At 43.0% G+C, this 26,121-nt stretch overlaps 1 protein-coding gene across 1 annotated transcript; it reads left to right on the plus strand.

The window, feature by feature from the left end:
* Positions 1–291: 291 nt before the first annotated feature.
* tet1 (tet methylcytosine dioxygenase 1) lies at positions 292–25,693 on the plus strand. Its single transcript, XM_026354560.1, has 12 exons — positions 292–624; positions 1,197–3,549; positions 17,189–19,430; positions 19,829–19,919; positions 20,824–20,917; positions 21,015–21,223; positions 21,316–21,466; positions 21,818–21,907; positions 22,012–22,149; positions 22,279–22,455; positions 22,559–22,703; positions 22,872–25,693. Exons 2-12 carry the CDS (start codon positions 1,372–1,374, stop codon positions 23,918–23,920), a joined length of 6,564 nt encoding a protein of 2,187 aa, XP_026210345.1. The 5' UTR covers positions 292–624; positions 1,197–1,371; the 3' UTR covers positions 23,921–25,693.
* Positions 25,694–26,121: the final 428 nt, after the last annotated feature.

Raw genomic sequence — 26,121 nt, forward strand, 5'->3', positions numbered from 1 at the left:
TCAAATCGCACAAATTCAGAGGAGTGCAAAACTTTCCATTTAGACATAAAATGTATGTAATGCATGCAGAAGCAGCAACGTCATAAACCAGACACAACACTATGACCTCTAGTCTGCGTGCAAACATTAACTTAAATCAAAGATTAGTTGATTATCCCTCTCAGATGGACTTAACGCCGCACGCTGCGGTCCTTTTTGAGCCCTTGCACACGGGGCTGGGAGCTGCGGGGACCGACGTGAGCCCGGCTCCATCCCGGGTTTTCGTGTCCACCCGTCCCCCTGAGCCCAGACGACGAGCTTCTGGCCCAGCGGAGACCGTGGGCTGCGTCTGGTGGAGGGAGAGCGAGCGGGGCTGCCCTGAATGGCTTGACATAAGAGGGAATTGCATTTTAACGGGTGTCGTGCACGTTTTTTGAATTTGTTTTTTTTTTTTTTTTGTGCAAACTCCTCTTTGTGTGTTCCCGTCGGTGCTTGTGTCATGTCCGTGCGTCAGCGTCGTGAGAGGATTAAACTTGCCAGCAGTCTATATTTGCCGAAGAAAGGAAACCGATGCGAGGTCTCGCCGTCTCGCTGGAGCGGAGTATTATTAGCAGCTCAGCCAGTGCAACTGTCTCTCTCTCTCTGGTATGTAAAGCATTTCAGCCGTAAACGTGGAAATAAAACCTTGCGGGCAACAGAAACAACGTGTATAAAGCGAAGGTTTCCGGGAGGCGCTAAGGTTTACATATACAATGACAGAGGTCAAGTGCAAAATAATAAACAGCGAGGTTGAATGCGTTTTTTACACCGTAATAACCGTAATAACCCCCTCTTCCGGCAGTCAGAAAGACGAAAACAGGATCCGACCTCCGGCCAGAGCCCACTCCTAAACGTGTCTGGCCTTTAAACTGTTCAAGTCATGTTTTCACTCAGGAAGTCTTTGCTTTTTGTTTGTATGTGGGGATTTTATGGCACATTTGCTACACATTGATGCACTGGGTTTTCTTTTATCTATTTCAGGAAAGGCATAAGTGTATTTTTCTGCAGAAAAAGCATTTTATAGATTCCACCTAAAGGCTTTCATACTATCATGTTGTCACTCATCACATTGTGACTTATGTTTTCCATATGTGTATCGCCCTCATAGTTTGATGCATGTAATGGTGCTGAGGCCATTTGTATTTTAAATGTTTTCTTCCTGTTTTATGTCTTTGTAGGACATGCACTGCAATTACTACAAAATAGCAAAAGCCTCACATTTCACAGATCAACAATAAACACTAAAGAAGAAACATTTTGAAAGGAAAAAAATAAACAGTGCCGAGCAAAAGATAGACATTCATCGGGCTCCCATGCTGGCTGCCAGAAATTCTCCTCTCCACACCCCCAGCCATGCCTGCTACTACCAAACCCACCAGGAGACAGACACCTGCTCAGAGAAGAAATGTGCAGAAAGTGATCAGCACCAAGAGGCAAACCCTTAACTCCAATAAACCTAGAAAAAGAGCAGCAGAGAGGCCACAGAAGACACCTGCAGAACCCAAAAGGTCAACAACCAGGGCGCAAGCACAGTCAGGTCGAAGCCCACGTGGAAGAGGATCTGCAGATCAGGGTCCTGGGAGGTCCACAGACAGGGGTAACCATGCCCTGAATGCATCAGGATCTTCAAGACTTAGAAACCTGAGCAAATTGCCTGCTCACTGTGGAGAATTACAAGAACTGTTAGGACGAAGGAAGTCGCCCCGGGTGTCTGTTACTCCTTGCCAGCCTGTTGAACCGTGCAGTGGAAGGAGAAAGAGCAGAGGGAGCACAGAGAGAAGAGAAGCATCACAACACGGGAAGACAAGGAACCCTCCCTCAAGCACCAGCATCACCTGTTCACCTCCCAACGTGGAAAGTGAGAAATTGGACCCCTGTCATGTTGAAGGAATCCTTCCAGTTTCTCTAAAAACTGATTTCGAAGTTCCTGCAAGTATCAAAGATCAAAATGTGGGAGCCGACGATGCTAAAGAGGGCAGCCCCCTTAAAGCAGATTTACCACCATGTAACGACACACTGGAAGACTGTGAGCAGCACAGCTGTGGCAGTACTTCAAGCCAGCAAGACAGAAAGACTGTCACCCAGAACAGTGAAGATGACCTGAGGTGTGTGACTGGGACCATTGATTGTGATGATGGACAGTTAAAACTCTGCAGCGACAGAAATAAAGATAGCCCCCTCGGGCCCTGTGCACTAACGAGTATTAGCTCAACAGGGGTGCAGGGCAGCGTCGAGGAAGAAGACAGTTCATCTGTGCTTGAAAATAAGCTTGATCATTGTGGGAGTCACGGTGTGCAAGGTGACGTGTGTGCTGTCCCTCACAAAGAAGTTAACATGTTGGATTTGAAAGAGAGCAAGACAGATGAAAGAGCGATAGCTGTCACTGAGAGAAACAAGGAGATAGATCATGAGAGAAGCGAGAGTTTAGAGGCAGATAAAGCCCTTGAGAGAAGAAATGACACAGTGGAGAGGATGGAAGAGATTGTCGAGAGGGTGAGGAATCATGAGGATGAAGAGAGAGGGAATAAGGAAAAGGAGAATGGTGTTTCCATCAGTCCTGCTGACACCCAGCCTGTCACCCCAGCCTCTCTTTTAAATCTTCCTCACTCTAACAATGGTATGACAGCACAGTCAGAATCACCTGTAAATGTGCTGCCAGTCTCCAACACAGCTACCTCAAACCCCACCAAAGCCCCCTCCACCTCACAGTCAGAACTAGGGTTTCTGAGCCAGGGTCAGATGGACATGCAACCTACCATTCATGGTGCTAAACTTCAAATCCCAGGGTCCTCAGCTGTCCCTGAAACTGCCCTAAAGCTGCAGACTGTACTAGTGAAGAGAAATACGCCTGTTATTGTTCATAGTGACGCATTCAAGTCTAGGAGCTTGAGGGATTCAAGCGAGGGGGAGCCACACCTACTGCAAAGCCTGGGGATCCCTTCTTGTCAGGGAGAAAGTCGAGCTTACCCACAAACAGAGAGGCAGACCAAAGATGTTGAATCCAGTCGAGAGCCACAGGAGCGCCACATCCAGAAAGACGCACCTTCTCTTTCGTTGTCGTTAGTTCCTCAGTTGAGCAAAGATGCCCCTGCAGCTGAGTGTGACCCAGACCTCAGTGCGAACAGCAGTGTGGTAGGACTGGTAGAGGTGGATTCAGTGCCAAAGATCTCCACTCCCTCTCTGGACAGTAGCACCACTTTCTCCTGCAGCTCTGAAAGCACTCGCTCCTCTTTTTCTTTTGAGACTGAATCAGAGGCTGGGTATCGAGAGACCAGCCCTTCTACTCTACACAGATCCTGGGGGCAAGAGGGGGCCGGCCTGCCCTCCTGGACTGCTCCGAAAGCACAGAAGAAGGAGAGGAAGAAGCGAAGCAGGTGTGGGAAATGTGAGCCATGTCTGATGAAGATCAACTGTGGCCAGTGCAGCTGTTGCCTCAACCGCAGGACTGGCCACCAGATCTGTAAGCTGAGGAAGTGCATGGAGCTGAAGAGGAGAAAACCTTCATCTCCGCTTCCCGCCTCTGCTGCACAGGTAAGGTTTATATATATTTTACTAAAGAGTGCATTTTAATTTTAATAAATAGCAGCACCTTGCTCATTTTTCTGCTGTCAGCTTTTTATTCTCACAGAAGTCATTTTAGACAGTTTGGATGGGAATGTACTAGTGCTTCTTTTTGCATCTCCAAACAGCTGATCTGAAGCAACTTCACGGCTCTGGCAGCGTTGCTTTTGATTTCAGAGGTTTCCCAGGCGCCCACTGGTAGCAGCAAAGGGCAAACTGAATGAGCCAGACAGCTGAAACAGAAAGTTTCACTTTCACATTGTGAATTTTTCCTCGGTTGGTTTCAACAGACACTGCCGACCCAACTTTTTGGTGTCTTCCTGTAATGTGTTGGGGAATGCGCTGAGCGGTAAAAGTGGAAGTGCTGCTGTGTGTGCGCACGCTTGGAGAAAAGAGATCAGGTGTGAACGCATGTGCGACTGAAGTGTTCTGTGTTAGACAGGAAGGCAGTGACATGTGACCAACAGAAGCTCAGCATGTGATTGTTCCTGTTCCTGTGTCTGTGTGTGTGTGTGTTTGTATGTGCTCCATGGCACTAGCAAGATAATAAGGTATTTTACACATGGTGACAGTGTGTATGTGCATCCTTGTGTGCGTGGATGGGTATATAATTAAAGCCAATCTGAACCGGATGTTTTCGCACAGTGGCACAGAAAAGCATTCCCAGTGCATATTTTAGGAGAAAACCAAGTAAGACAATGTAACACTGAGGACACTGCTTTAGAGAAGACTATTTTCCTCTCGCTCTTTGAAGTACATTTATAAAGCAGCTATAAACAATACTTAATAATACAGTGATGAACCTACAGAGAATAAAACCCTAAATCTGAAGATCCCTGCACGTTATAGAGCAGTATTGTGAGTTCTGGCGTATTGTTTAGCTCGTCGGGCTGTGACGTTACAATTTTCACTTAATCCGCTGCACACTGCCTGCTCAGCAACAAATGGCAGGCAGGCACAGTTAGCATGTAGCTAGTGAACACAGTGAATTTAGCAGCAAAAGAGACAAATCGAGTATTTACCTCCAAAGATTACAGACAAAAGGTACCTTTCCCCACTGTTTTGGTTTCTGGCTTACACACATATTGTTCTGTTAAGTCTTTTTCTTCTGTTAAAACCATTCAACCTGATTATATAACACCTGTAGTACAAGCAGTGAGGACCTTTGTGCACGGTTACTGTGTATTAGAGTGGTCCATGTATTTTAATGCATTATTTGGAATTCCCTGAAATGTGCTTCAGTGTGTGACACATTTATATTATGTAGTTTTAACTTTTGATGTTAGACAATATATGTGTTGATAGAGCTGCACATCTACTCTCATTCAAGCAGTTGCTGACCCCACATTGGCCTAATGTATATGTACAGTTTATATAGTAATAGCTGTGTTTATGCTTTGACAACCGGTTTTGATTCTGCACGACTGCGGGGGTGGATCATATACCTGGTGCTGCAAGCTAGAACTGTCAGGACTGATGTTATCATTATGTTGTAGGTCAAATCCTTTACTTTATCTTTTACTTAATCCAAGATAGAGAACAGGTAAAGCAAAGTGGGGTTTAAATGTAAAACTCAAGAAAACACACTGTAGTGTACACGGGTGTACGTCTGTGAGCAATGTAATATGTTAACAAACCTACTGGCCAGTCTTGCTCATCAAGCTCACACGCCCTTCCAACGAATGTTTCTTACTGCATGATATTGTGCAAAAAAGGGGCAGAGGCCAAAGAGGAGTTCATGTATTGGCATGTGGATTCTGTGCCTTGTTTTACCGTAATAAGCCACTGGTGTGGCTGTGATATCTTTAAACATTAGATACAAAATGTACCACACCACACATTCAGCAGTATAGTTATTGTGTATATGAAATATAACTGAAATATAAACTAAAAAATGTTTGGCGTGTGTGTTTGTTTTCACTCACGCTGGATGGCCCTCTCGTGGCCTCACCTTGTATTGGGCAGTGAGGACAAAGCTTGGACCTACATATATGACATACATACACAGACACACACTATCCAATAGAGAAAAAGACAAGAAACGGTATAGAAGAGTTCATAGAGTGCAAGGACTCCTGTATTTGTAGAGCAAATTTGACTGAAACAGTCCTGACTTGTTTGGAGCTCTAGGCTGCATAACTGAATTGTTTTTTTTAGGGACTGACAATAACATAACCATGATCAGCAGCATTTGAAGAATTGACCTGTTGTGTGAGCAGTTAACCCTCAGTCTGTGCTGACAGCTCAGTTACCTTCTACAATCAAACTCAAAGATAGATTTTCACAGCTCCAATTATTCACATTGTACCGCTTTGATATAGCGCTTTCCATAATAGTGGGTTAGACTGCTCTACAATGTGTCTTATTTGTACCGGTTAACTTTTATGTTCATCACACTGTAGTTGTAAGACTTAATGTTCATCTCACTTAAGGTTTATGTTATAGTATATGTGTATTTATTTGTTTTTGGACACATGCAATAAAGAATTACTCACATAGAGTATTTTCTGTGAGTGCTGCTCACTCTCAGCATTTATCAAGACCATTCACCTGGCGAGGTGCATTTTAGGTGAGTTTAAGGTGCAACCATAATTACATAGCAAAGCAAGCTTTCAACTCAGTACAGTGCAGCTGCAGGTGGACACAAAACTTTTTTATGTGTAGTAAATTGCATGCTTCCAGTCATCTGGCCCATGCTGCTCCTGCAAACTGATTTATATCCTGCGCTTCTTCCACTCCTCTTTTTTTTCAGCTCAGCTGAGATAACACGTGTATCAGGAAAGCACTTGCCAATCGCTCAGACAGCACTCTAGTAGGGAGGACAGGCAACCTCCAGCACCCAGCAGTGACTATTTGCTTTGGCATCACAGCAGATATTCAAAACTGTGTGTGTCTGTCTGCATGTCAATGATTCTTACATGTGTGTTTGTGTTAAAGGGAAATGCCCATGCATTTGGCTGTATGTGTGCTTGCACAAGCATTGTTCTGTTTACCATGCAGCAAAATACTGTCGCTGCGTACTCTTCCCCTCTCACACACAGCACTGGAGGTCTTCAGACGGTTTCCATGGTGACCCCATTGTCTGGTGTTGACCTTTAACCTGCCGCAGTTGTCTGATGAAGTATTCTCAGTACCATTACAGGAATTAGAAGAGATAACCACTGGGCACACACACTACTGTGGTTTTAAAGCTTTGAACTCAGTAACCTGCTTCCAGGTAATTAGATTAGACTACTCAGATTCTCCTGCTTATAGTGGGTCAGCAGCAGGTTTAGACTGCAAACGATAAACCCCTTAAACAAGGCAAAATAACCTGCATTATCTCTGGAAGTCAGGTAAGTGCAATTGTTTATATTGTGTCAGCAAGGATTGGGCTGCTTTTTTATTTATCTGGTAATAGTGTTACATACAGGATACAGTGAATCATACTTGTTTGTATATAAATATGTATAAAACCAATAAAATGTAGGGACATTTTTGAATATTATCAGTCACTAGCATTGCCGTCTGAGTAATATTATCTTATAATATTATAATATTATCTTATAATATTACTAACTTGGCACTTCATTTGTACCTTTCATTTAACATCATAAATGAAATCACAAGTGCAGATAAATTTGAGTCACTGCACAGTAATAATATGCTGCAACATCTACAATTTTGAAAGTGCACATAATGAGTAGTGGTATTACCATATTTTACTGAAGTGAAATTAAACAACTGGCTCCCTAGAAGGTAGAAAACCTAATAACATGTACACAATTTTTAGTAAACATGCCAAAACGTGCAGTGAGACAGAAATGCTCCAACACTAAGGCTAAGTTTGGTGTGTGTGACTCTAATCTATGTGTCACGGAAAGAGAAATCATCTCCTTTCACCCCCACATATCCATGTGGGCACTCTGGCAGCGAGCTGAAGGACAGCTGCACATCCACACTGGCTTTTTTTTTCCTCTTCATTACGTAAACGTGTGGGACAGAAGGGGGCAGAAGTAGCGATTCGTGAAATGTCAGAGACACTGCCAACATTTTAACAGAGCCAACTCATGACCGAGCAGAGTGTGTTGTGCTCACATGCTAGTGTGCATGTGTGTGTTAAGTCTGTGTAATGTATATAATTGAGGAGGATATTTGTAAAGTTAAATGTTGACACCATTAAAGCTTCACTTGTGAGCCCTCTTTGCTTTTTAGCATGTGTGAGTTTGTGTGTGTGTCCTGACTGTTGTAAGTTTCTAAGTCCCTGGATATGCTTTGAAGTCGTGCCACTTGGTTTGTCTGGGTGAAAAGAAATCCTCACTTTGCCCCCCAAAAGAAATGCCACTCAAATCCTACCAAGGGCACACAATGGCCTCCTTCTGGAGAAACCAGAGCTTATTCATGCATCAACCTGACTTGCCTAATTTAGCATATAGCTTATACACCTGCATCATTCATTATGCTCTCAGCACTGTCTGCAGCTGTACAGTACAGATACTTTTTAATGCACCGCTGGAGTTTGCATGGATCTGTCTGCAGAAATGTATGCATATTTTGGTGTGTGCACGTGGGTCATGTGCAGTCATATGGCTTACAGCATTTGGGCTTGAGCAAAATGCTTACTCAGCATGTTGCACCAGCACAAACTTAAGAAAGCCTTTTTCTTGCCCTATTGTAAGAGGATCTGGGGCCCCCATTCTCCTCTGCCTGCATAGTGTTTGTGTGTATATTTGGGTCAGTGTGTGTGCATGTCTGTCAGTGTTTACACAAACTGGATGGACCCAGTCACCCCTCTCTCTCTATCCTTCACAAGGTGGAACACTTATTTCCATATTTAGCCACACTTGCACCAAAATGTAACACCAAAGAACTTCGAGTGTGTGTTTGCACAAACATTTGTCTTATGTCTACTAACTGAAATCAGCAGGTACAGACGAAGAGACAAAGCACATACAAGATTAAAGAGGATATTTTGTGAATGCCCTGCTCTCTTGCATTGGTTGGAGGTGTGAGAGTTGGAGTGACCTGCTGTTCATTTGTGCTGACCAACCACTAGTGTCCTTAAATTGAGTACATGTGGGTTTTAGGGTGTGGTGTTGAATGGTGCACATGTCCTTTCAAGAGTGGGCTTGTAGTACGTTACATAACACAGTGTGTTTATGTGTGTGAAATGAATTCTTGAATCCGACTCCATTGTGTCCTTAATATAGCCTCACCCGTGGGTTACACATTAGCCATACAGGATATATGAAAGCTATACACATGCATTAGTGTGTGTGTGCATGTTGTATGTGAGACTCCACAGATGTTCTTTTGGAAAAATGAATACAGTGATATGTGAGGAGCCTCTAGGGTCTGCTGAATGAGCCATAACGCTGCCTCTTCTCAGGTAACACAGACTTTATGGTTTCAAGGTTCTTCTCAAGGCGAGCCAGCTCTCTTACAGCTTTAGACTGGCTTTACAGAAACCAGATGCTATAGTCGGGGTTTGCATAAAGCTTATTCATAGTCTCTAAACATTTGTTTGGGTGGGGTTTTGAGCTTTGACCTGCACTAAGAGGTGTTTGAGTGAGTGTGATTTTGTGAGGGCTTGGGCGTGTGTGGACTGGATGTGCAGCGCGGGGACAGGTCCGAGCATAGAGTCATGCTTTTTTCATTTTCCCATGGTTGCTACCGCTCACTTCAGCACCTCCAACACCCCTCCTCACCCCCACACACTCACACACACATGCTTTTTCCCTCATCTGACACTCGCAGTATCCACCTGACCTTTCACTGAACGAGAGGTAGAAAGTCACAACTTAAGGAAACAAGAAAGAAGGAGAGAAACTCCCTCAAACCGCTGCCTTTCATCAAAGATCTGTAGCTTTCCCATGCAAATGAGAAACAAGTTTACATTAGCACTGGCAGTAATGGCAGCAATGACAACTGTTGGCAACAGTTGCGTTTGGCACAGTTCCATCACTGGGCCGGTCTCCAGTGGGTCAGCCTCCAGATGTGTCAGAGATAGTTTACAACTGTGGTGCAGAATGACTTTCTTTACCTCGCCTGCTTGCTCATGTACTGTAGGGTGATTAATGTCCAGTCTATTCAATCCTAACAAGAGCTGGGCAGCTTGGTTAAGGGAACAAACATATGGGGCTCATAAAAACCTGGAAATGAAGGGTGCAGCGGAATATTGTTAGGACATGAGGAGTATTTTTGAATGAAGGAATGGACTGAATGCAAGAGGAGGAATGGTTTGAAGCCTGGGCGCCACTGTACAGTAAATGTTATACTTTTGTAAATAGACATGTACTGTGCCACACAAATATTACATGAAACAACATTATATTTGGCCTGTTAGCAGTTGGTAGGTGTACATCTTACACAGGCTTGTTTATTGTTTAGGTTTGTGTAGCCTGTTTAACAGTCTTAATAAATGTTTAACTTGCCTTTTCAGAGAATGGCTCAGCCCTATTTGTCACAATAAATGTGAAAATATCTTGTTGATAATAACTCTGATAAGAGTTTAACCAATTTGATACACATGGACATTGGTTGGTTAACATCATAAACATGCCATGTGAAGTGTTGGATCCAGTGCACGTTTTACTGTTAGTCAGGAAAATGATTCTTGATTTATAGCTGTAAATTACTGACTAATGCATATTTCAGCAGCATGTAAATGTTGATGAAATGTCCTCAAGTGCGTACACATAGTGTTTTCAGATGTCTATACTTTGTGTCCAATACAGAGTTAAGCATTAAAAAGCTACCATATGTCCACATGTAGCCACTAATCCACTGAGATCCAACATCTGAGAGTAACAGTTGTTATACTGATGTTTTCTGTTTCTGACAGTGCTTGAGAAATATTATTTTGTGGGCATAAAGTTTTCTCCAGCGCACCACACACATGCCTTGTGTACATATAATGTGTTTAGTCTGCCTTTGTGTTTGTTTTACAGTGTGTCTGCAAACTGTTTGGGAAAATGACTAATGTGGACTATTATTTGCTTTTCATGCAAGTTGTGCATTTAAAGATCTGCACTAACTCATCACCTACTTGCTCACCAAAAGAAAATGATATCTTTGAAGGTATCCACTCTACAAAATAAATCTAAATAGCGAAAGAAAAATAATTCCAGTCAGTAGCCACCACCGTGAATAAATACTTAAAGACATTCACTGATCAGCGTTGTTCCAAGGCAGTGTTTTTTAAAGTGTTTTCCATGAGATTACATACAGACGTGGAGGAAATTATTGGCACCCTTCCCTTAAAGAAAGAAAAACCCACAAAGGCCTGGACAGAAATGATGGTCCCCGTAACTTAATATTTTGTTTCACAACCTTTTGAGGCAATCACTGTAATCAAGCGATTTCTGTAACTCTCAATGAGACTTCTGCACCTGTCGGCAGGTATTTTCACTCCTCACGAGCAAACGGCTCCACCTGTATCTGGGTTGAAGGGTACCTTCATCAGACTGCATGTTTCAGCTCCTTCCACAGATTTTCAATAGGATTTAGATCAGGACTCGTAGAAGGCCACTTGCGTGTTTTTAGCTGTGTTTTGGGTTTTTATTCTGTTGGAGGATCCATGACCTGTGACAAAGACCAAGTTTTCTGAGTCTCCCCCGTGTCTTAGTAGGTACTGTGTTCTTTTCTTTGTATGCTCCATTTTTGCATCTGTGAACATGGAGCTGATATGACTTGCAGAAAGGTTTTGTCTCATCTGTCCAAAGGACATTCTCCCAGAAGCTTTATGGTTTGTCAAAACCTTTTTCTATTTTTTTTCTACGCTTTTTGATTTCAACAGTGAAGAACACTGAGTGATGGTGTGATCTGACACTGATGTACCTGGACCTTTGAGTTCACCTTTTTTGTCTTTGGAAGTTGCTCTGGGATCTTTAGTTACCATTCGTATTATCTGTATCTTCAATTTGTGATCGACTGTCTTCTTGCGGTCACGTCCTCAGAGGTTGGCTACAGTCCTGTGGACTTAATCTTTAACATGTGCCTTTAACCTACCTTTAACATGTTTATCTATCTTTTTTTAATCTCCTGAGGCAACTCTGTCCTTAGCTTTCTCCATGTTCAGTGTGGTACACACCAAACAGCGCAATGAACACTTTTCACCCTTCAAATAGACAGACTGACTGATTATTCGAAGACCTGTGATGCTAATTACAGGACACACTTTTTTAGTTTAACACATCCCTGAGGTGATATTATTTAACATCTTCTTTGAGGGTGCCATCATTTTTGTCCAGGCCAGTTTCATTAGTTTGTTTTTTTAAGAACTTCTATTAAACCACAACTCAAAAGGTCTGATTTCCACGAGTTAATTTTTAGTACATTCGTATTTATTATTACTTTTGTCAGTTTCAAGTTATTTCACTGTCTTTTGTGGGGTTTTTCTTTCGTTAAGGGAAGGGTGCCAATAATTTCGTCCACGTCTGTATGCATGAAGCCACATGTTTGGCAGTGATAAGTTATAAGCAGCTAACTGACTGACACTGTTGAACTTGATAGTCTGATAAAAGCAGCTTTGCAAAGCCAGAGAACACAACTATTAAGTACGCTTTTCAAAAAATTGCACCACAGCTTTTAAAAGATTTGTAGTTAAATGTCATGTTGAAATGTTTATTAAATGACACATGCCTTTTATTTATCTTCAGCTTTCATTGATTTGAGGACTAACGTAAATTTTGAAATGGATTAATGCAAAATCTGTCAGTATGACTGCATTACCTGCATGTGCATTTTTTTGTCCTGATGTTTGTATTTTTATTGCACGATTAAGACCCGCACACCATGACAAAGCTTTCATAGCTGCGAGTGGATTAAGCTACATGCTCTCTGCTTCCACAGTCAAACACACGACTGAGGTTGGTTACTAGAGTGTTACCAAAAGGCACTGGCTCAAGCTGCCTTCGTGTTTCCGTGTCCTGGTGTGACCTCGTAATCTTGGCTCCATGGTTGTCTTTAAAATAGGGCGAGTACTTCACCCTCTCATTTTTTTTTCTCTTTGTCTTTGGCTTTTTTCTCAAACCACAACTTTTCCTCAGGGAATCATTCAGAAACAGAAAGACGCCTTGGAGATAGATGAGGGAATGAGACAAATAGTTGTTGAGACAGTGAGCGAACCAAGAGTATGGGTGCTGTGAACGTCATCTTTCCTGCTAGATTACGTGGGAATTAGAGGTTAGAGGTGCTGCAGATAATTACGCTGTTATACACATGACACCTTGTAATTTTTTAAAATGTATGGCATAATATAACATGCTTAATACTATGTCTGCTGGGACAGACATAGTATTGCATAGTATTATAAGTGTCCTTATAATATAATAGCTGACATTGTTTAAGTTGATGTAAAGTGACAACAAGCAGGAGAGTGGGAGGTTTAATGATATGAGACTTGTATTGGTCTTGCATTGGTTGTACATTAAGATCTACTGGCCATCAACTAATACATTAAGATGGGTGTTGTTGAGCTGCATCAGGGGTTAATATTGTATCTCAGCAGTTGTGGTTGTTTTCATCTGATCCTGATCCAGCATGTGTGCAATATCCATTCCACAGCTTCCCTCCAATCCATGTGCGTAGGGCTGGAGTAAAAAGCCCACATAGGGGATCCTTTGTTTAGGAGAGTCTAGGCATGGAAGATAATTTACAAGCCGCTAAGGTCCTCATGCCATTGGCTGATGAGACTCTGTCTGTGTCTACGAAGGCATCCCACATTGTGTGCGTCTATATGTCTGTGTGTGTGCGCTGAGTGTGCTGAGTGCTGTAGCAGCGCTTTGCTACACTGGCTGACAGTCGCCCTAGTCATGACACCCAGGAGCTTGCCCCGCACACGGCTACAGTAGCCAGCGTTTTCCTTTGAGGCTGAAGGAAGGCAAAGCAAGATGGCCACCAATACCTTTTAGGGATATGCTGCCTAAACTGGAAGGGTTCTGAGGACAGACAAGGTAAAGGCAATCGAAGTGTTCACCCATATACCCTGGGGTCTATTGTTTTGCTGCAGATGGATTATCTATAGTAGAGCTCATCAAGAGGTTATCTTCCGTTGTGTCACTCTCTGCCACATTGGATTTATCTGATTGGAGCACTGATGTTGGTATTATTTCAACTCAGTCACGGAGGATCTGTGTTTCTGGCTGTGAGTGTTTGTCTTGGATGTCAAGGATGTGACAGTATAGTCTGCAACAAAGAAGACAGTTCTAACGGTACTAAAGTGTCATTTCTCTTTTCCTGTTGCATATCTTTTTTAGCCATATCGTGCTTTGGTATTGTGAAGAGTCCCTTTGCTTCCCCTTTTTCTTACTTGCAGCATTGTGGACAACCACATTTCTGCACCTGCTGTTCTCCCGACTGCTTACCAGAGAAGTAGAGTTCGTGTAAACCTTGGATCGTAACTTGTAATTTGGCAACCTTCACTTGTTTGGCGGCGGTAGTAATGGTACTATTATTGTGCGGTTTGCGGAATAGGTCCCTGTGTTTCTGATGTTGCCCTAGTCTGTGTAATTTTATAGTTGATTAAGCTCTGATTCATGCTGGTGTACTGCGAGGCTCTGGTTTTCAAGTTCATTAGGTTTACTGGCACCCAAAAGCCCTCCTTTGTCAATGTTATTCTTTTAATGTAGTGTGTCCTGTGTGCCGACGACGTGACTTAAAACTCACAGCGCAGACAGGAAGCGCGCTCCTCTCAATGAATGAAGGAAATTCTCACGTGTTGAGAGAAACACACATAAAACAGCACTTACACTCTGACGCAGGAAGGAAGCAGGCTTTTTCTGTTTCACTCTAAAAGGCTTGTGAGGTGAAGACCCTAACGATGTAGAATTTCTGCACAAAAGTGAACAAGACAAACACAGCTGAAAGTTACCCGTGAATTTGGGTCAGAGTAGGCGTGTTTGCATGTATGTGAGCATGTTTTATGTGCTGTATATGTGAATGTTGGAGTCTTGAATGAAGAATAGACACACACACAGCAGCAATCTCTTGAGAGAGAGTTGTTAGAATTCAAGTGGCAGTCATACCTGTTGTTGCCAGAACAGGTCTCTAAATGTGGGTATGAGCACAAAGCAGTCACCCTTGGCTGCTCTTTGTAATGTATGTTTTGTTGATTTTTTTTTTTTTTTTAAAGCTTTGACAGACGCAGCAGTGAGAAGCGTACAACACAAACAGAGGAAAACAGTGTTTGTGTGTGAAACAGCACAGTACCGTGAGTGACTTTAGAGTCCCTGAGGTGGACACGAGAAGCACAACACAAAGACACGGCCCCCAAGACGCTGCACAGCCGGCTCTCCCCAGAGACCCCGTGGCTAAATGAGAGCACATGACTCTGCATTTACATCCTGCATTAGGCGTTTTGTTATCACAAGGCTAAATGTAACATAATTAGAAACAGCGGCTGTGCTTTGATGTCACCTCTAGAACACAAATGAATGCACAGTCAGGCAAGAGCACACACACACACACACACACACACCCAGGGACACACGTGTGTCTGTCTGGTGCAGTGCTGGAAAGCAGCCAGTGCTTCTTTGTCATTGAAAGCAGTTTATTGTGACAGGCACACTGCCTTTTCCCCCCACCTCTCTTCTCGCTTCCCATCCCTTCCCTCTTTTTCCTGCCCTTACCCATTTGAACGTTGCAGTGACCCATTTCCACATGCTGCTCAGACCGAGTATCTCACACTGTTGCACTGGCTGCTTTGTTTTTGCCTCAGCCTTTGCTCCAGCCTTCTATTGCATCAGTAGCGTGTTTCTAGTTGTGAGGCACAGTCCTGACATGAAGAGCACAGTGGACTGGGGAGAAAGGTTGAAGGATCAGAGAGAGATAAGTGGAGAGTCATCAGTCAGCTCAGTCATATTAATCCTATCTGATCTCAATGTTTTATTGATCATGAAAAGCAAGTGTGAAATGGATCAGGGGTCGATGAGCACACGGGACTGTTTTAGCTTCCTCAGTAAGAAAGTCTGCTTTTGCTCTTCTGTTATCATTTTATCTAGAATGTCTCTCAACCACTTTACCAGCTGACATATTTAGCAGTGTTAAAACTTTGTGGATTGTTTTGATTGTGCAGTTACAGCACTTTATTATTTATTGAATTACAGTGGTACATGGACAGCAGTTTACAAGTTTTTCACAGGTTGCCTTTAAAAGATGCTCCCGATGGTTTGGCCACCCACACAAATAATATTGTTTTTACTATTTAGTAAAAATACAGTAAATTAAAATGATCTAGTTAATTGTATATCAGTGTAATCTACATTAGTTCAATGTGTAATGGAAATAGAACAAAGAACACGTGTAAGTGATGAACTCTGGTTGGTCTGTGCATTCATACAAGTCTGTATTTATATTCCCAGTACTGCTGCTGCTTACTCCTGATGTGTCAGGTTGGAGTTCACATCTCCTGATGCGAAGTGCGCTAAAACAGTGGCAGTGATGGAGTTCAATGGGTGTTCATGCCAGATAAATGGTGATAAAGAACATATCTCCTGATCCCCTGCTGTTGCTCTAGTTCATTAGTGGGAAATGAGATGTCTCATGTAATCACACACACACACACACACACATAATCATAAACACACAGGACACACAGCCCACAGTAATGCACACACACCCCCCAGCTCCTGCAAACAAGTTTAAGATCCCTTTGTCAGCTGAGTGTTGGCACATGATGCAGTGTTTTTTAACTCGGTCACGCTGCAACATTTTTTAAAGCAGTTTTGCATCGCTGAAGGCTTTAGTTCTGAACGTGATGCAGGGTTAATTCCTAAAATAGAAAGCTGCTTGAATTGACTTCAGTTGATCATGTGCTCACTCAAGATGATGAAAAGTAAGGAGCCTTCTACATATTCAGTAGCAGAACTACTGTGTAAGAGCTGGAATTTAATGAGAACGAGTTTGTTTTGGTGTTGTTTTCAGTTTATAAGATAAAATGTAAGCATCCTGCATTAAAAAGACTGCCTTCCAGATCAGTTCCCTTTCTGTTTGTGGACTTACAGCTATGATTGTTTGCACTCATGACAGTCTAAAATAGTTTGTATTCAGCTTAGCTTTTGGAAACAATCAATACATGGAGCCTTGGCTGGTTTTAGCTCTGCTTGCAGTTAAAATCCTTTTAAGCTGAAAGGTCAGGTTTTACTGTATTTGTATGAGACACTAGTGAATTAATCACTCCGAGGTTAACGTGTCAGACAAATAGAAACACAACATCTACATGCACAGCACACACGTGGCCTCTGTGACTCACTGGTGGTGACGCGATCATGAACTGAGCGTGACTCCAGACCTGTGGGTTTGTGGCTCTCAACACTCCACAGCTCATCCAGGAATCAGGAATGTAGTCCTGTTTGAAGCTTTGACTGTGAACGGACATAGTTTAACTTTTTATTAACTCTGTTTAGAGATTTGTTTCGGCAAGATTTATAGAAAGCAGATTCTTTGTTTTCACATGCCATAATATTTTCCACAGCTTTGACTGCAGCAGATGCTCGTGACATGCTGGGAAGCAATCTGTGGTGCTGTGTGCCGTGACTGTTTAGAACAAGCTGAATCACCGAACACTGCCAGAGCCTGTTGAGTCACCACTCTCATCATGTTTCTCTCTCTTTCTGTCTCTCTGTCTCAGGTGGTTCCAGAAAGTGGGTCGGTAAATGGCAAAGGCAAGGCACAGATGGATGACACCCACACGGAAGCAGAGGAGGATGAAGGGGAGGAAGGCCACATACCTCATACCAAATCTCTCCCCATCAACCACTCAGTCACCCACAACCTGGCCTTGGACCAAATCGGACAGCCAGCACTTACTAAAAGAGAGCCCGGGCTTCAGCTGACAGGCGTTGCACTTCACCAACATTTTTGCTCTTCTGTAACTTTAAAGAATGGTTATGCTGAGAACCAGACAAAACCTAATGGTGCTAATGTGACCACTGAGTCACCCTCTGAGCTAAAGTCTGCATTTAAAAGGACAATGATGGCATCGGAGCCTCAGAGGACTATAATAGCTGCAATCCCTAAGGACTGCTCTGAGAACAGACCTAAGACTCCTGCAGGTGACACGGCAGTTCCACTGAAGAAAATCAAACTGGAGGAGCCATGGATGTGGTTTACTGAGCAGGCCCCCACCCAGCTGAGTGATGAAGACGAGGTTTGTGAGGACCCACTGTCCACACTAGCGGCTGTAGTGTGTCTGTCTGTCACAGAGAGGAAGGGACTGGAGGAGAAACTTTTCGGCTCGTGTTCTTCCATTTTTTGCTCCATCAAAACAGAACCACCAGATTTGCACTTTGTCAAAAAAGAGCCGGAGGACTTAATGAATGACCTGTGTCAGAAAAGCACTCCTATTTGCCTGCAAAGGACTCCCCAGCCTATCAAAAGTGAACCTCCTTCAAATGTCTTGCTACCAAGCGTGCAGTCTTTGGCACAGAGGAGGAATCTTAGTTTTGATCAGGCTATTGCTATTGAGGCCTTGACTCAACTGGCAGCTATTCCTCAAAGCACCCCAGGGCCCACTGAAGCTGAAAGTAAGTGCAAACATCCCATTTCTACTGCTGCCCCATTGTTAACCTCCAATACAAATACAACCCAGCAAGAAGCCAAACCCACCCCAGCTATCCGCTACAACAAAGTCTCGGTCATCAGCTCACCACTACACCAGATGTCAGTCATACACCCTCCGGTGGCCAGACAAGGGAATGTCATCCAGTGCTCACGGGGGTCAAGCTTTAACACAAAGCTGTCTCAGCAGGAACTCCTGGAGGCCAGCTCAGGCAGAATTAAAGCACCTTGCAGAAGGACAGAGCAGAGCCTTGGTTCGCATATTATCAAGTCTGAATGCAGCCATAAAGATCTCAGTGACATGAAGTTCAACAAAGACCATGAGCAGCTGTTTGTGGAGGACAGAGACAGGGTTGTTGGTAAAAAGAGGCGAAACAGAGATGAGGAGGAGGTGGCAGCTCAACTGGCAGACCTGGCCTTCATCATCCAGTCCCGACACAACCAGCAGTCGGAGAACAACCCTCCCAAAGGTACACCCGTGTCAGCCATCAAATATAACTACAACTCCCAGCTACCACCCAGTCAGAAAAAGACCCTAATAAAAAAAACAAAAACTACCCCCTCCAAGCCCAGGAAGAAGAAGACAAGTGATGGACCGCATGAGAGAATGAACCGCAGGACCCCCCTTTCAAAACACATGCCAAATGGAGAGACACTCCACAGGAGCAGAGGGCAGAAGATTGTCCCACAGGGGAAGTCAGGCCTTCAGCACAAGAGGAACCTGTTTCTTCCTCAGGCTCAAATTGAATTGAAGAGATCCTTGGCTGAGGCTCAGGAGGAAAGGAGGCAACTCATCCATCACAGTAATGCACACGCTATCACAAGGACCAACCATCCTTGTGGTCAAGAAAACCAGCCATGGTCCCTTTCAAATGGTCCACTCCACCAGCACAGTCCATGCAATGATCATGCTACAGGACCATGTCAGGAGTCTGAAAGTCATTTGTTATCTCAGGTAATTCAGCCCTTTAGTGGGCTGCAGCATGGTGCTGATCCAAACACCAGCCCAGCCAACACTGCTTACCCTAGCCACACGACTGGGCACTATGGTCTGACTAACGGCTTCTCTGAGACTCGGCAGTCTCCTCCTCCAAGCCAGCAAAGCTACTACAAGCTTGAGAGGTCAGGGCCTGTCACTGTCCTGTCCACAAATACCAATGGAGATATGGGCCACTCTGCAGAATCAACACCATCTAAAAACAGCATCAACAGCTTTCTGGAATCTCCCATGAATTTTCTGGATACCCCTATCAAGAACATACTCAATACACCTTCCAAAAAACTAACAGATCTTCCATGCTGTCAGTGTGTGGGTGAGTCTCAAGAGTCTGCATTGAAATCACTTGACTTAATCAACCCTGAATGCTTTTGGGAAACACTGTAATTCTTTCAACTTAGACCGACTGACTGACTTTTCTGACTCAAACACACACACTAGTTGTGTCCTAATTCAGAGGCCAGTTCGAGCAAAAGAAGGCCAAATTTCTCTCCATATTTGGAGCAGGCCTTGGATGCTTTGTGGAGCCTCGTTGACTCATTTTGATATATTTAGTCTTGAAATGTTCACTCAGGTGGCCCCTGATCTTATAGGCCATCACATTTAATTAATTCAAGTCCCTTTTCAAGATTGTATTCAGGGTGTCTAGTCTTTCACACTTGTCATTCAAGTAAGTTATGCTTTGATTTCCAATAGATGTTTTCTTTTCCACAGACCATATCATTGAGAAGGAGGAAGGGCCTTACTACACTCACCTTGGGGCAGGACCTAGTGTTGCTGCAGTGAGGGAAATGATGGAGAACAGGTACAGTGACTTCTACCACTCTGTTGACACTCTGTGTGTATATGTGGGTGTGTTTACTACTAAACAGCTAGTCAACCACAGGCTTGGTGGAATGGGGTGGGGTCACAGCCTGTCAGAGTCTGTCATTAAAAAGTAAGCATTGCTGAGCAAGCTCAACGCATGCACACTCTACCTCAGCTACTCATGTGTACACACATCACACACAGCATGTTGAAACAGGAAACCCCTTGAGCTGACACGAGGGGCCTGTAAAGCAAGACGACAGCCTGTTTTAAAAAACTCAAAGTCCATCACAGCCCATCTGACAGCTTCTCTTAACTGAAAATATTCAGTTCTACAGTTAATGGCTTTTTTCAACCACAAAGGTTTTAACAAATTGAAGTAATTTAAATATTATTTTGTACACTTAACAGTATTGACTGGGGTATGTAGTAGTAGTATTAACAGGCTACAGTCTGTGCATTTTAATGATCACAGGATGTGGGCACAATTATTAGATTTATTCATATTACTTTGTTTGAGCTTTGCATTTACAAGAAGCATTACAATCAATATGTGTTTATTAATGTAGGTTATTTGTCAACACTTTTGATTTATCCTAAGAAGAAATATTTTATATTATTACATCTGTGTTTTACTGTAAATGTAAAACACATTATTCACTATTTGTATATTCATCAATCTTAACTTGTGGGTCAGATTGATGTATAACAGTTTTTGACAAGCCATTATATCTCTATAAAATTACTCCATGTAAATGCTATATGGGGAATAAATAAAGTGATGCTAAAGGATTTATGTATTGTCACTATGTACCTAGTGGGAAGCAAAGAATTTCTACAGCGTGTGTGGTCAATAGTACAAATGTATATTTTCTGTTACATATGTTGTGCTTATGTCACAGGTATGGTGCCAAAGGGAATGCAGTAAGGGTGGAGGTTGTTGTTTACACTGGGAAGGAAGGAAGGAGCTCCCAGGGGTGCCCAATAGCTAAATGGGTATGTGGTTGATCGATCTGTCAGCATTACAGAGTTGTCATTCATCAGTTGTAACGTGCTTGTTTTCTACGTGTATGTGCGCACAATTGCCGGACAGGTGGTCCGGCGTGGCAGCGAAGAGGAGAAGCTGCTGTGTTTGGTTCGCCGGAGGCCAGGTCACTACTGTGACACCGCAGTGTTGGTAATCCTGATCCTGGCGTGGGAGGGAATCCCTCGGTCAATGGCGGACCACCTCTACCAAGACCTGACTCAGACCCTCTTTAAATACGGCTCCCCCACCAGCCGTCGTTGTGCCCTCAATGAAGAGTGAGTAACTTCTCCTTTGTTTTGCAGTTACACTGCTTCTCATGAACTTAGTTTGCTTCATCCTATTCTCTCCTCTTATTCTATCTCCACAGTCGTACGTGTGCGTGTCAGGGTCTGGACCCTGACACCTGCGGAGCTTCATTTTCATTTGGCTGCTCCTGGAGTATGTACTTCAATGGCTGTAAGTTTGCACGCAGCAAAGTGCCCCGCAAGTTTCGCCTGCTTGGTGACTACAAGGAGCAGGTGAGGGAGTCGTCAGCTTCCAAAATCCTATTAATCTCTGCTATTTGTTCTCCCGTGGTTATAGTGGTATAAGAGGTGATCTTGTATATAGTCAGTACTAGCTTCTTGTTATTATGTTTGGCTTTGTTTTTTAGTGTAGGATATCGCATCAGACAAGTTCTTTTGCTTTTCTGTATTTTATTTGTAAAAAAAGTCTTGCAATAGTTGATCAGATCTGCCAAGCATTTGCCACCCAGTGGATAATGTTTGATATGACAGACACACCTGTAGGCAGAACAGTTTAAACTGACCACATCCTATAAATGAGCAGCTATTCACACCAAAACTCCTCAATCTGTTTATTACTTTCAGGAGGAGAAGGTTGAGAACAACCTTCAGAATCTCGCCACTGACCTTGCACCACTCTACAAAAAACTTGCTCCTGAGGCTTTCCAAAACCAGGTATGAAACACTAAACGGCCACATCAATAATAATAATCTAACTCTAATTGCTAGGTAAAGCTTAATTTAATTCATACTCTGTCTTGTTATCTCATTTCTCATAGGTGGAAAATGAGCAGACAGGCGGAGGCTGTCGGCTGGGCAAGAAGGAGGGTCGTCCATTTTCTGGGGTCACAGCTTGTGTGGATTTCTGTGCTCATGCTCACAAAGACACACAAAACATGAATAATGGAAGCACTGTGGTAAGCAAGCCACAACCGTGACATTATCCAGTCTGCTTCTGAATCATGTATCTAAATGCACACCCAACCAATTTCAAAGGTCATTGTATCTAGTTTGTGGGGTTTTCTTTTTCTATGCCCTTTTTTTAGGTTTGCACTCTAACCAAGGAAGATAACCGTGAAGTGCGTAACATACCAGAAGATGAGCAGCTCCATGTTCTGCCACTTTACAAGATCTCTGACAGAGATGAGTTTGGTCAGGCTGAAGGCCAGTGGGCCAAAATCCAAAGTGGTGCTTTGCAAGTTCTGTCTTCCTTTCCCAGAGAGGTAAGCCAGTCATTGATTTGGTTTGAGTCATTTGTTGGAAAAATACATTTACATATAAAAATCTAAAAAAGATATAAATCGTTGATTGTTTTGCAATCCTCAGGTGCGTCTGCTGGCTGAACCAGTGAAATCAGCCCGTAAGATAAGGCAAGAAGCTCGTCTGAAGGCTCAAGCAGAGAGACTGGAGAAGAAGCTTGGACTGACTCCACTCACTCCTGGAAAAGTGAAAAGTGAAACCCCCAGCAAAGGTAGCGAATCTGAGTCTCTGGCCATGTTGTCGTTGTCATGTTTATCTGTTTTATAATTATTTTTTAAGTAATATTGGCGTCAAAAGTATGAATGTTTTTTTGATAACCGCATAAGTGTGGTTAAGTGAGTTTAAAGATACAATATGTTATTTCCTTTATCCAAAACAGAACCACAGGGTTGCTACAGCTCATACAAATTACCACCCAGACCTGCCAGCGTCGGAAGGTACCCACTGGACAGGAATCAGTCGAGCACTTATGGCCAGAGTAGCAGCAGCCACCCTGCTCCAGGTGTAGGGGTGAGCCCACAAAGGGTGGTCATCTCTCCTGAGCACCATGGCCTGTCTGGCCTCCAGTTTGGACAGAATGGCTCAGCTCTCAGTTTTAAGACAATGAGTGATACCGTAAATGGTTATTCTCCAGCAGTTGGTGACCAGAGAGTTCCGGCAGAACATATACCTCCACATAATGCCCTCACTGACTACCCCTGTACTTTTAAAACTGAGCCCAACAAGGTGCACTGCTCCCCTCTGCACAGACCCTCCCCCAGTGGGAGTGCTCCTCCTCCCTCCTCCTTCTCGCCCAGACCTACCTCTGAGGGCCTTTTCAGCAGGCTCAATGGACACCACAGGGTGGAAGGAGATGGTGCAGCAGAGGTCAGGGGTCATGGCCTCCCTCCACTTTCACCTCTTCCCCTTGATCTTCAGGCTCCCTCAAGTGAACCAGAGGAAGTGAAGCAGGAAGAGGTGTGGTCCGACAGTGAGCACAACTTCCTCGACAACAATATAGGCGGAGTTGCTGTGGCACCCTCACACGGTTCCATCCTGATAGAGTGTGCACGGCGGGAGCTCCACGCCACCACTCCTATCCTCAAGCCAAATCGCAGCCACCCAACCCGCATCTCCCTGGTCTTCTATCAGCACAAGTCTCTGAACGAGCCAGGACACGGGATGGCTATGTGGGATGCCAAAATGGCCAAACGAGAACGGGAAAGGGAGGAGGAGGCTGAGAGATTAAGAATGGGAGAGAGCCCAGAACAGAATGGGAAAGGAGCTGGAGGTGGGGAGCTGGAGGAGGAAGAGGAGGGGGCAGAGGAGACAAGGAGAATGATGAATGTTCCCACACGTCAAGCATGGACTCTTCCAAGAGATGGAGTAATCACCGTGTCCCCTTATGCTCTTACCCAAGTGACAGGCCCCTACAATCGCTGGACTTAGTCAAGATGTTTTAGATACACAAACAGACACACACAAACACACACAAACAGAGAAAAAACTCTCAGCATCCTGTGCTTCTGCCTTACCTCAATCAACTTTGAACTGCTACTCGGATTTTTACACTTCTAAAATCTGCTTGTTCACTTTGTCCTTCTTCGCCTTTGCCTTCAAAAGGATGAGGAGGACCAAGGTTCGTGGGCTTTTTAACTGTGAGTCTCGGTGTTGGTTTTTACCGTAAAGAGATGGTGCTTTGAAGCATTTTAAAGACATTTTTAAACTGGTTTTATATACACAATTAAGAACAAAAAAAAAAGATGTGATTATTTATTCTGATCATAACAATTTCTATTTAATTCCTGGTATAAGCCTGTTTACTGCAAGATTTCTATTATAACCTGCATTATGTGTTGACGCTCAGAATTTATGTTTTACAGTAGGACCTATGCTCTTTATTTCAGCCAATTGTTCTCTTTTCATAAGCTGAATCACATTGGCTTTTTCATTGGTGCCATTCTCACTGTAACCTCTGTTACGCAAACTCATTGCATCACATAGTATAGAAACCAAGACTAATATTGTGCATATATTTACTACAGATTGTCACATGTAGCATTGTGCTTTTCCTTCTCCTGCCTCTGTTGGCAGTTCATGAAAGAAATGTACTTCTTTGTTTTCATGTTTTGTTTATTTTCTCGTCTGGATGGTTTGTCTTTTTTTCACAGATGTGTATATTAAGAAGCACTTTTTTTTAATTTTCCTAAACTTAACTTGAAAAAGGTCCCAGTCTATAGGCCTGAATATGTATGTACAGATAGAGACATATATGACAGCTTAGCATGAACATTTTTGCATTTATTAGATTTCCATTCATTTGATAAAAATTGCATACATATCTTAGGAAATTCAAGACTCTGCATAATGAGGAATCATTAAATGCTGCAACAATAAGGTGCTCATCATTATTGGCACTTAACGTAGGTTCACGTTCTGGAAAAGGAGTTCAAAAGTCTTTAATAATGCACAAGTGTAATAATAGGATTTCAAAAACTTACTGTATACTTCATGGTGCTAATGAGACCTCTGTATTTTTTTTTTTTTTTTACAGAAATCACAAAGTGTCAGCTATGTCAACAGAATATTGCCAGTTTTTATGTCCATACTCTGGATTTGAATTCAAAACTGTATTAGCCAGTGCTGAATAATGAACTTGTTTCTTCTTTTGCCACCTCTGCTTTTGTTGGAAAACCACTTAAACATCAGATCCCACTCAAATAATTGCCTAAGATGATTTCGGGTGCTCGATCCTTGTGAAGACTTTGTTTACAAATAGCTTTTTTTACAGGGTCTGAATCAGGTTGTTAGTGTCAAGTCCTGGTGAGTCAGGATTTTATGTTATTGTTTTACCCATGAAACAGAAGCTCTTCATTTTAAGAGTTCATTAATGAAATTTCAGCACAACCTTTTCACACTAACACTGGTGTAACATTTCCTGTGAGAAACATTTTGGTCTTTTACACACTTTGACTTCCTTTTGGTGCTAATCTGACAAGATGTCAAGGTACGTGCATAGACATAACCTGGATATATACTGAACAGTGATGGCTTGGTGCTCTTTTAAACTCAACACATACTGATCTGTTATTTTAATTCAATACAAAGGGTGTTTTTATCATTTCTCTGGATGATTACTGGCTGACAGCAAACTGAGCTGCATTAGTATCTCACCATTGTCCAATATGTGTTTCAAATATCTGTAAAAAAAAAAAAAAAAAAGCAACGTATTGTGCAGACATCCATGTAGAGAATTCAAGTGTCTTCCACAGATAACCCAGCTCCCCCAGCAATTCTCCAAAATCACAACAGACACAAACTAAAATGAATGTAAACTGTTTTAAATCCAGCTAATTCAAAACAACACCTTTGATCACCTCATGACAAAGTTACAGCTGTACATGTTTCTATTGATTTCTGTGGAGGACATTCTCAGTCCACACTGAATTTTTGTATAAATGAGGAACTAACAACTAGCACCAGCATTCAAAAATCTGAAAACAAAAACCTTTATTATTAGAAAATGTGTAAATATGTATGTGAACCATATTGTTTTTACTGTACTGTTAATGGTGTTTAGACAATGGATGATCTTGCTTATTTTGAAACTGAATTACTGTACGTTGCTGAAAGTATATCCAGTTTAGACT

Source organism: Anabas testudineus, chromosome 15, assembly GCF_900324465.2.
Source record: "Anabas testudineus chromosome 15, fAnaTes1.2, whole genome shotgun sequence".
Lineage (NCBI taxonomy): Eukaryota > Metazoa > Chordata > Actinopteri > Anabantiformes > Anabantidae > Anabas > Anabas testudineus.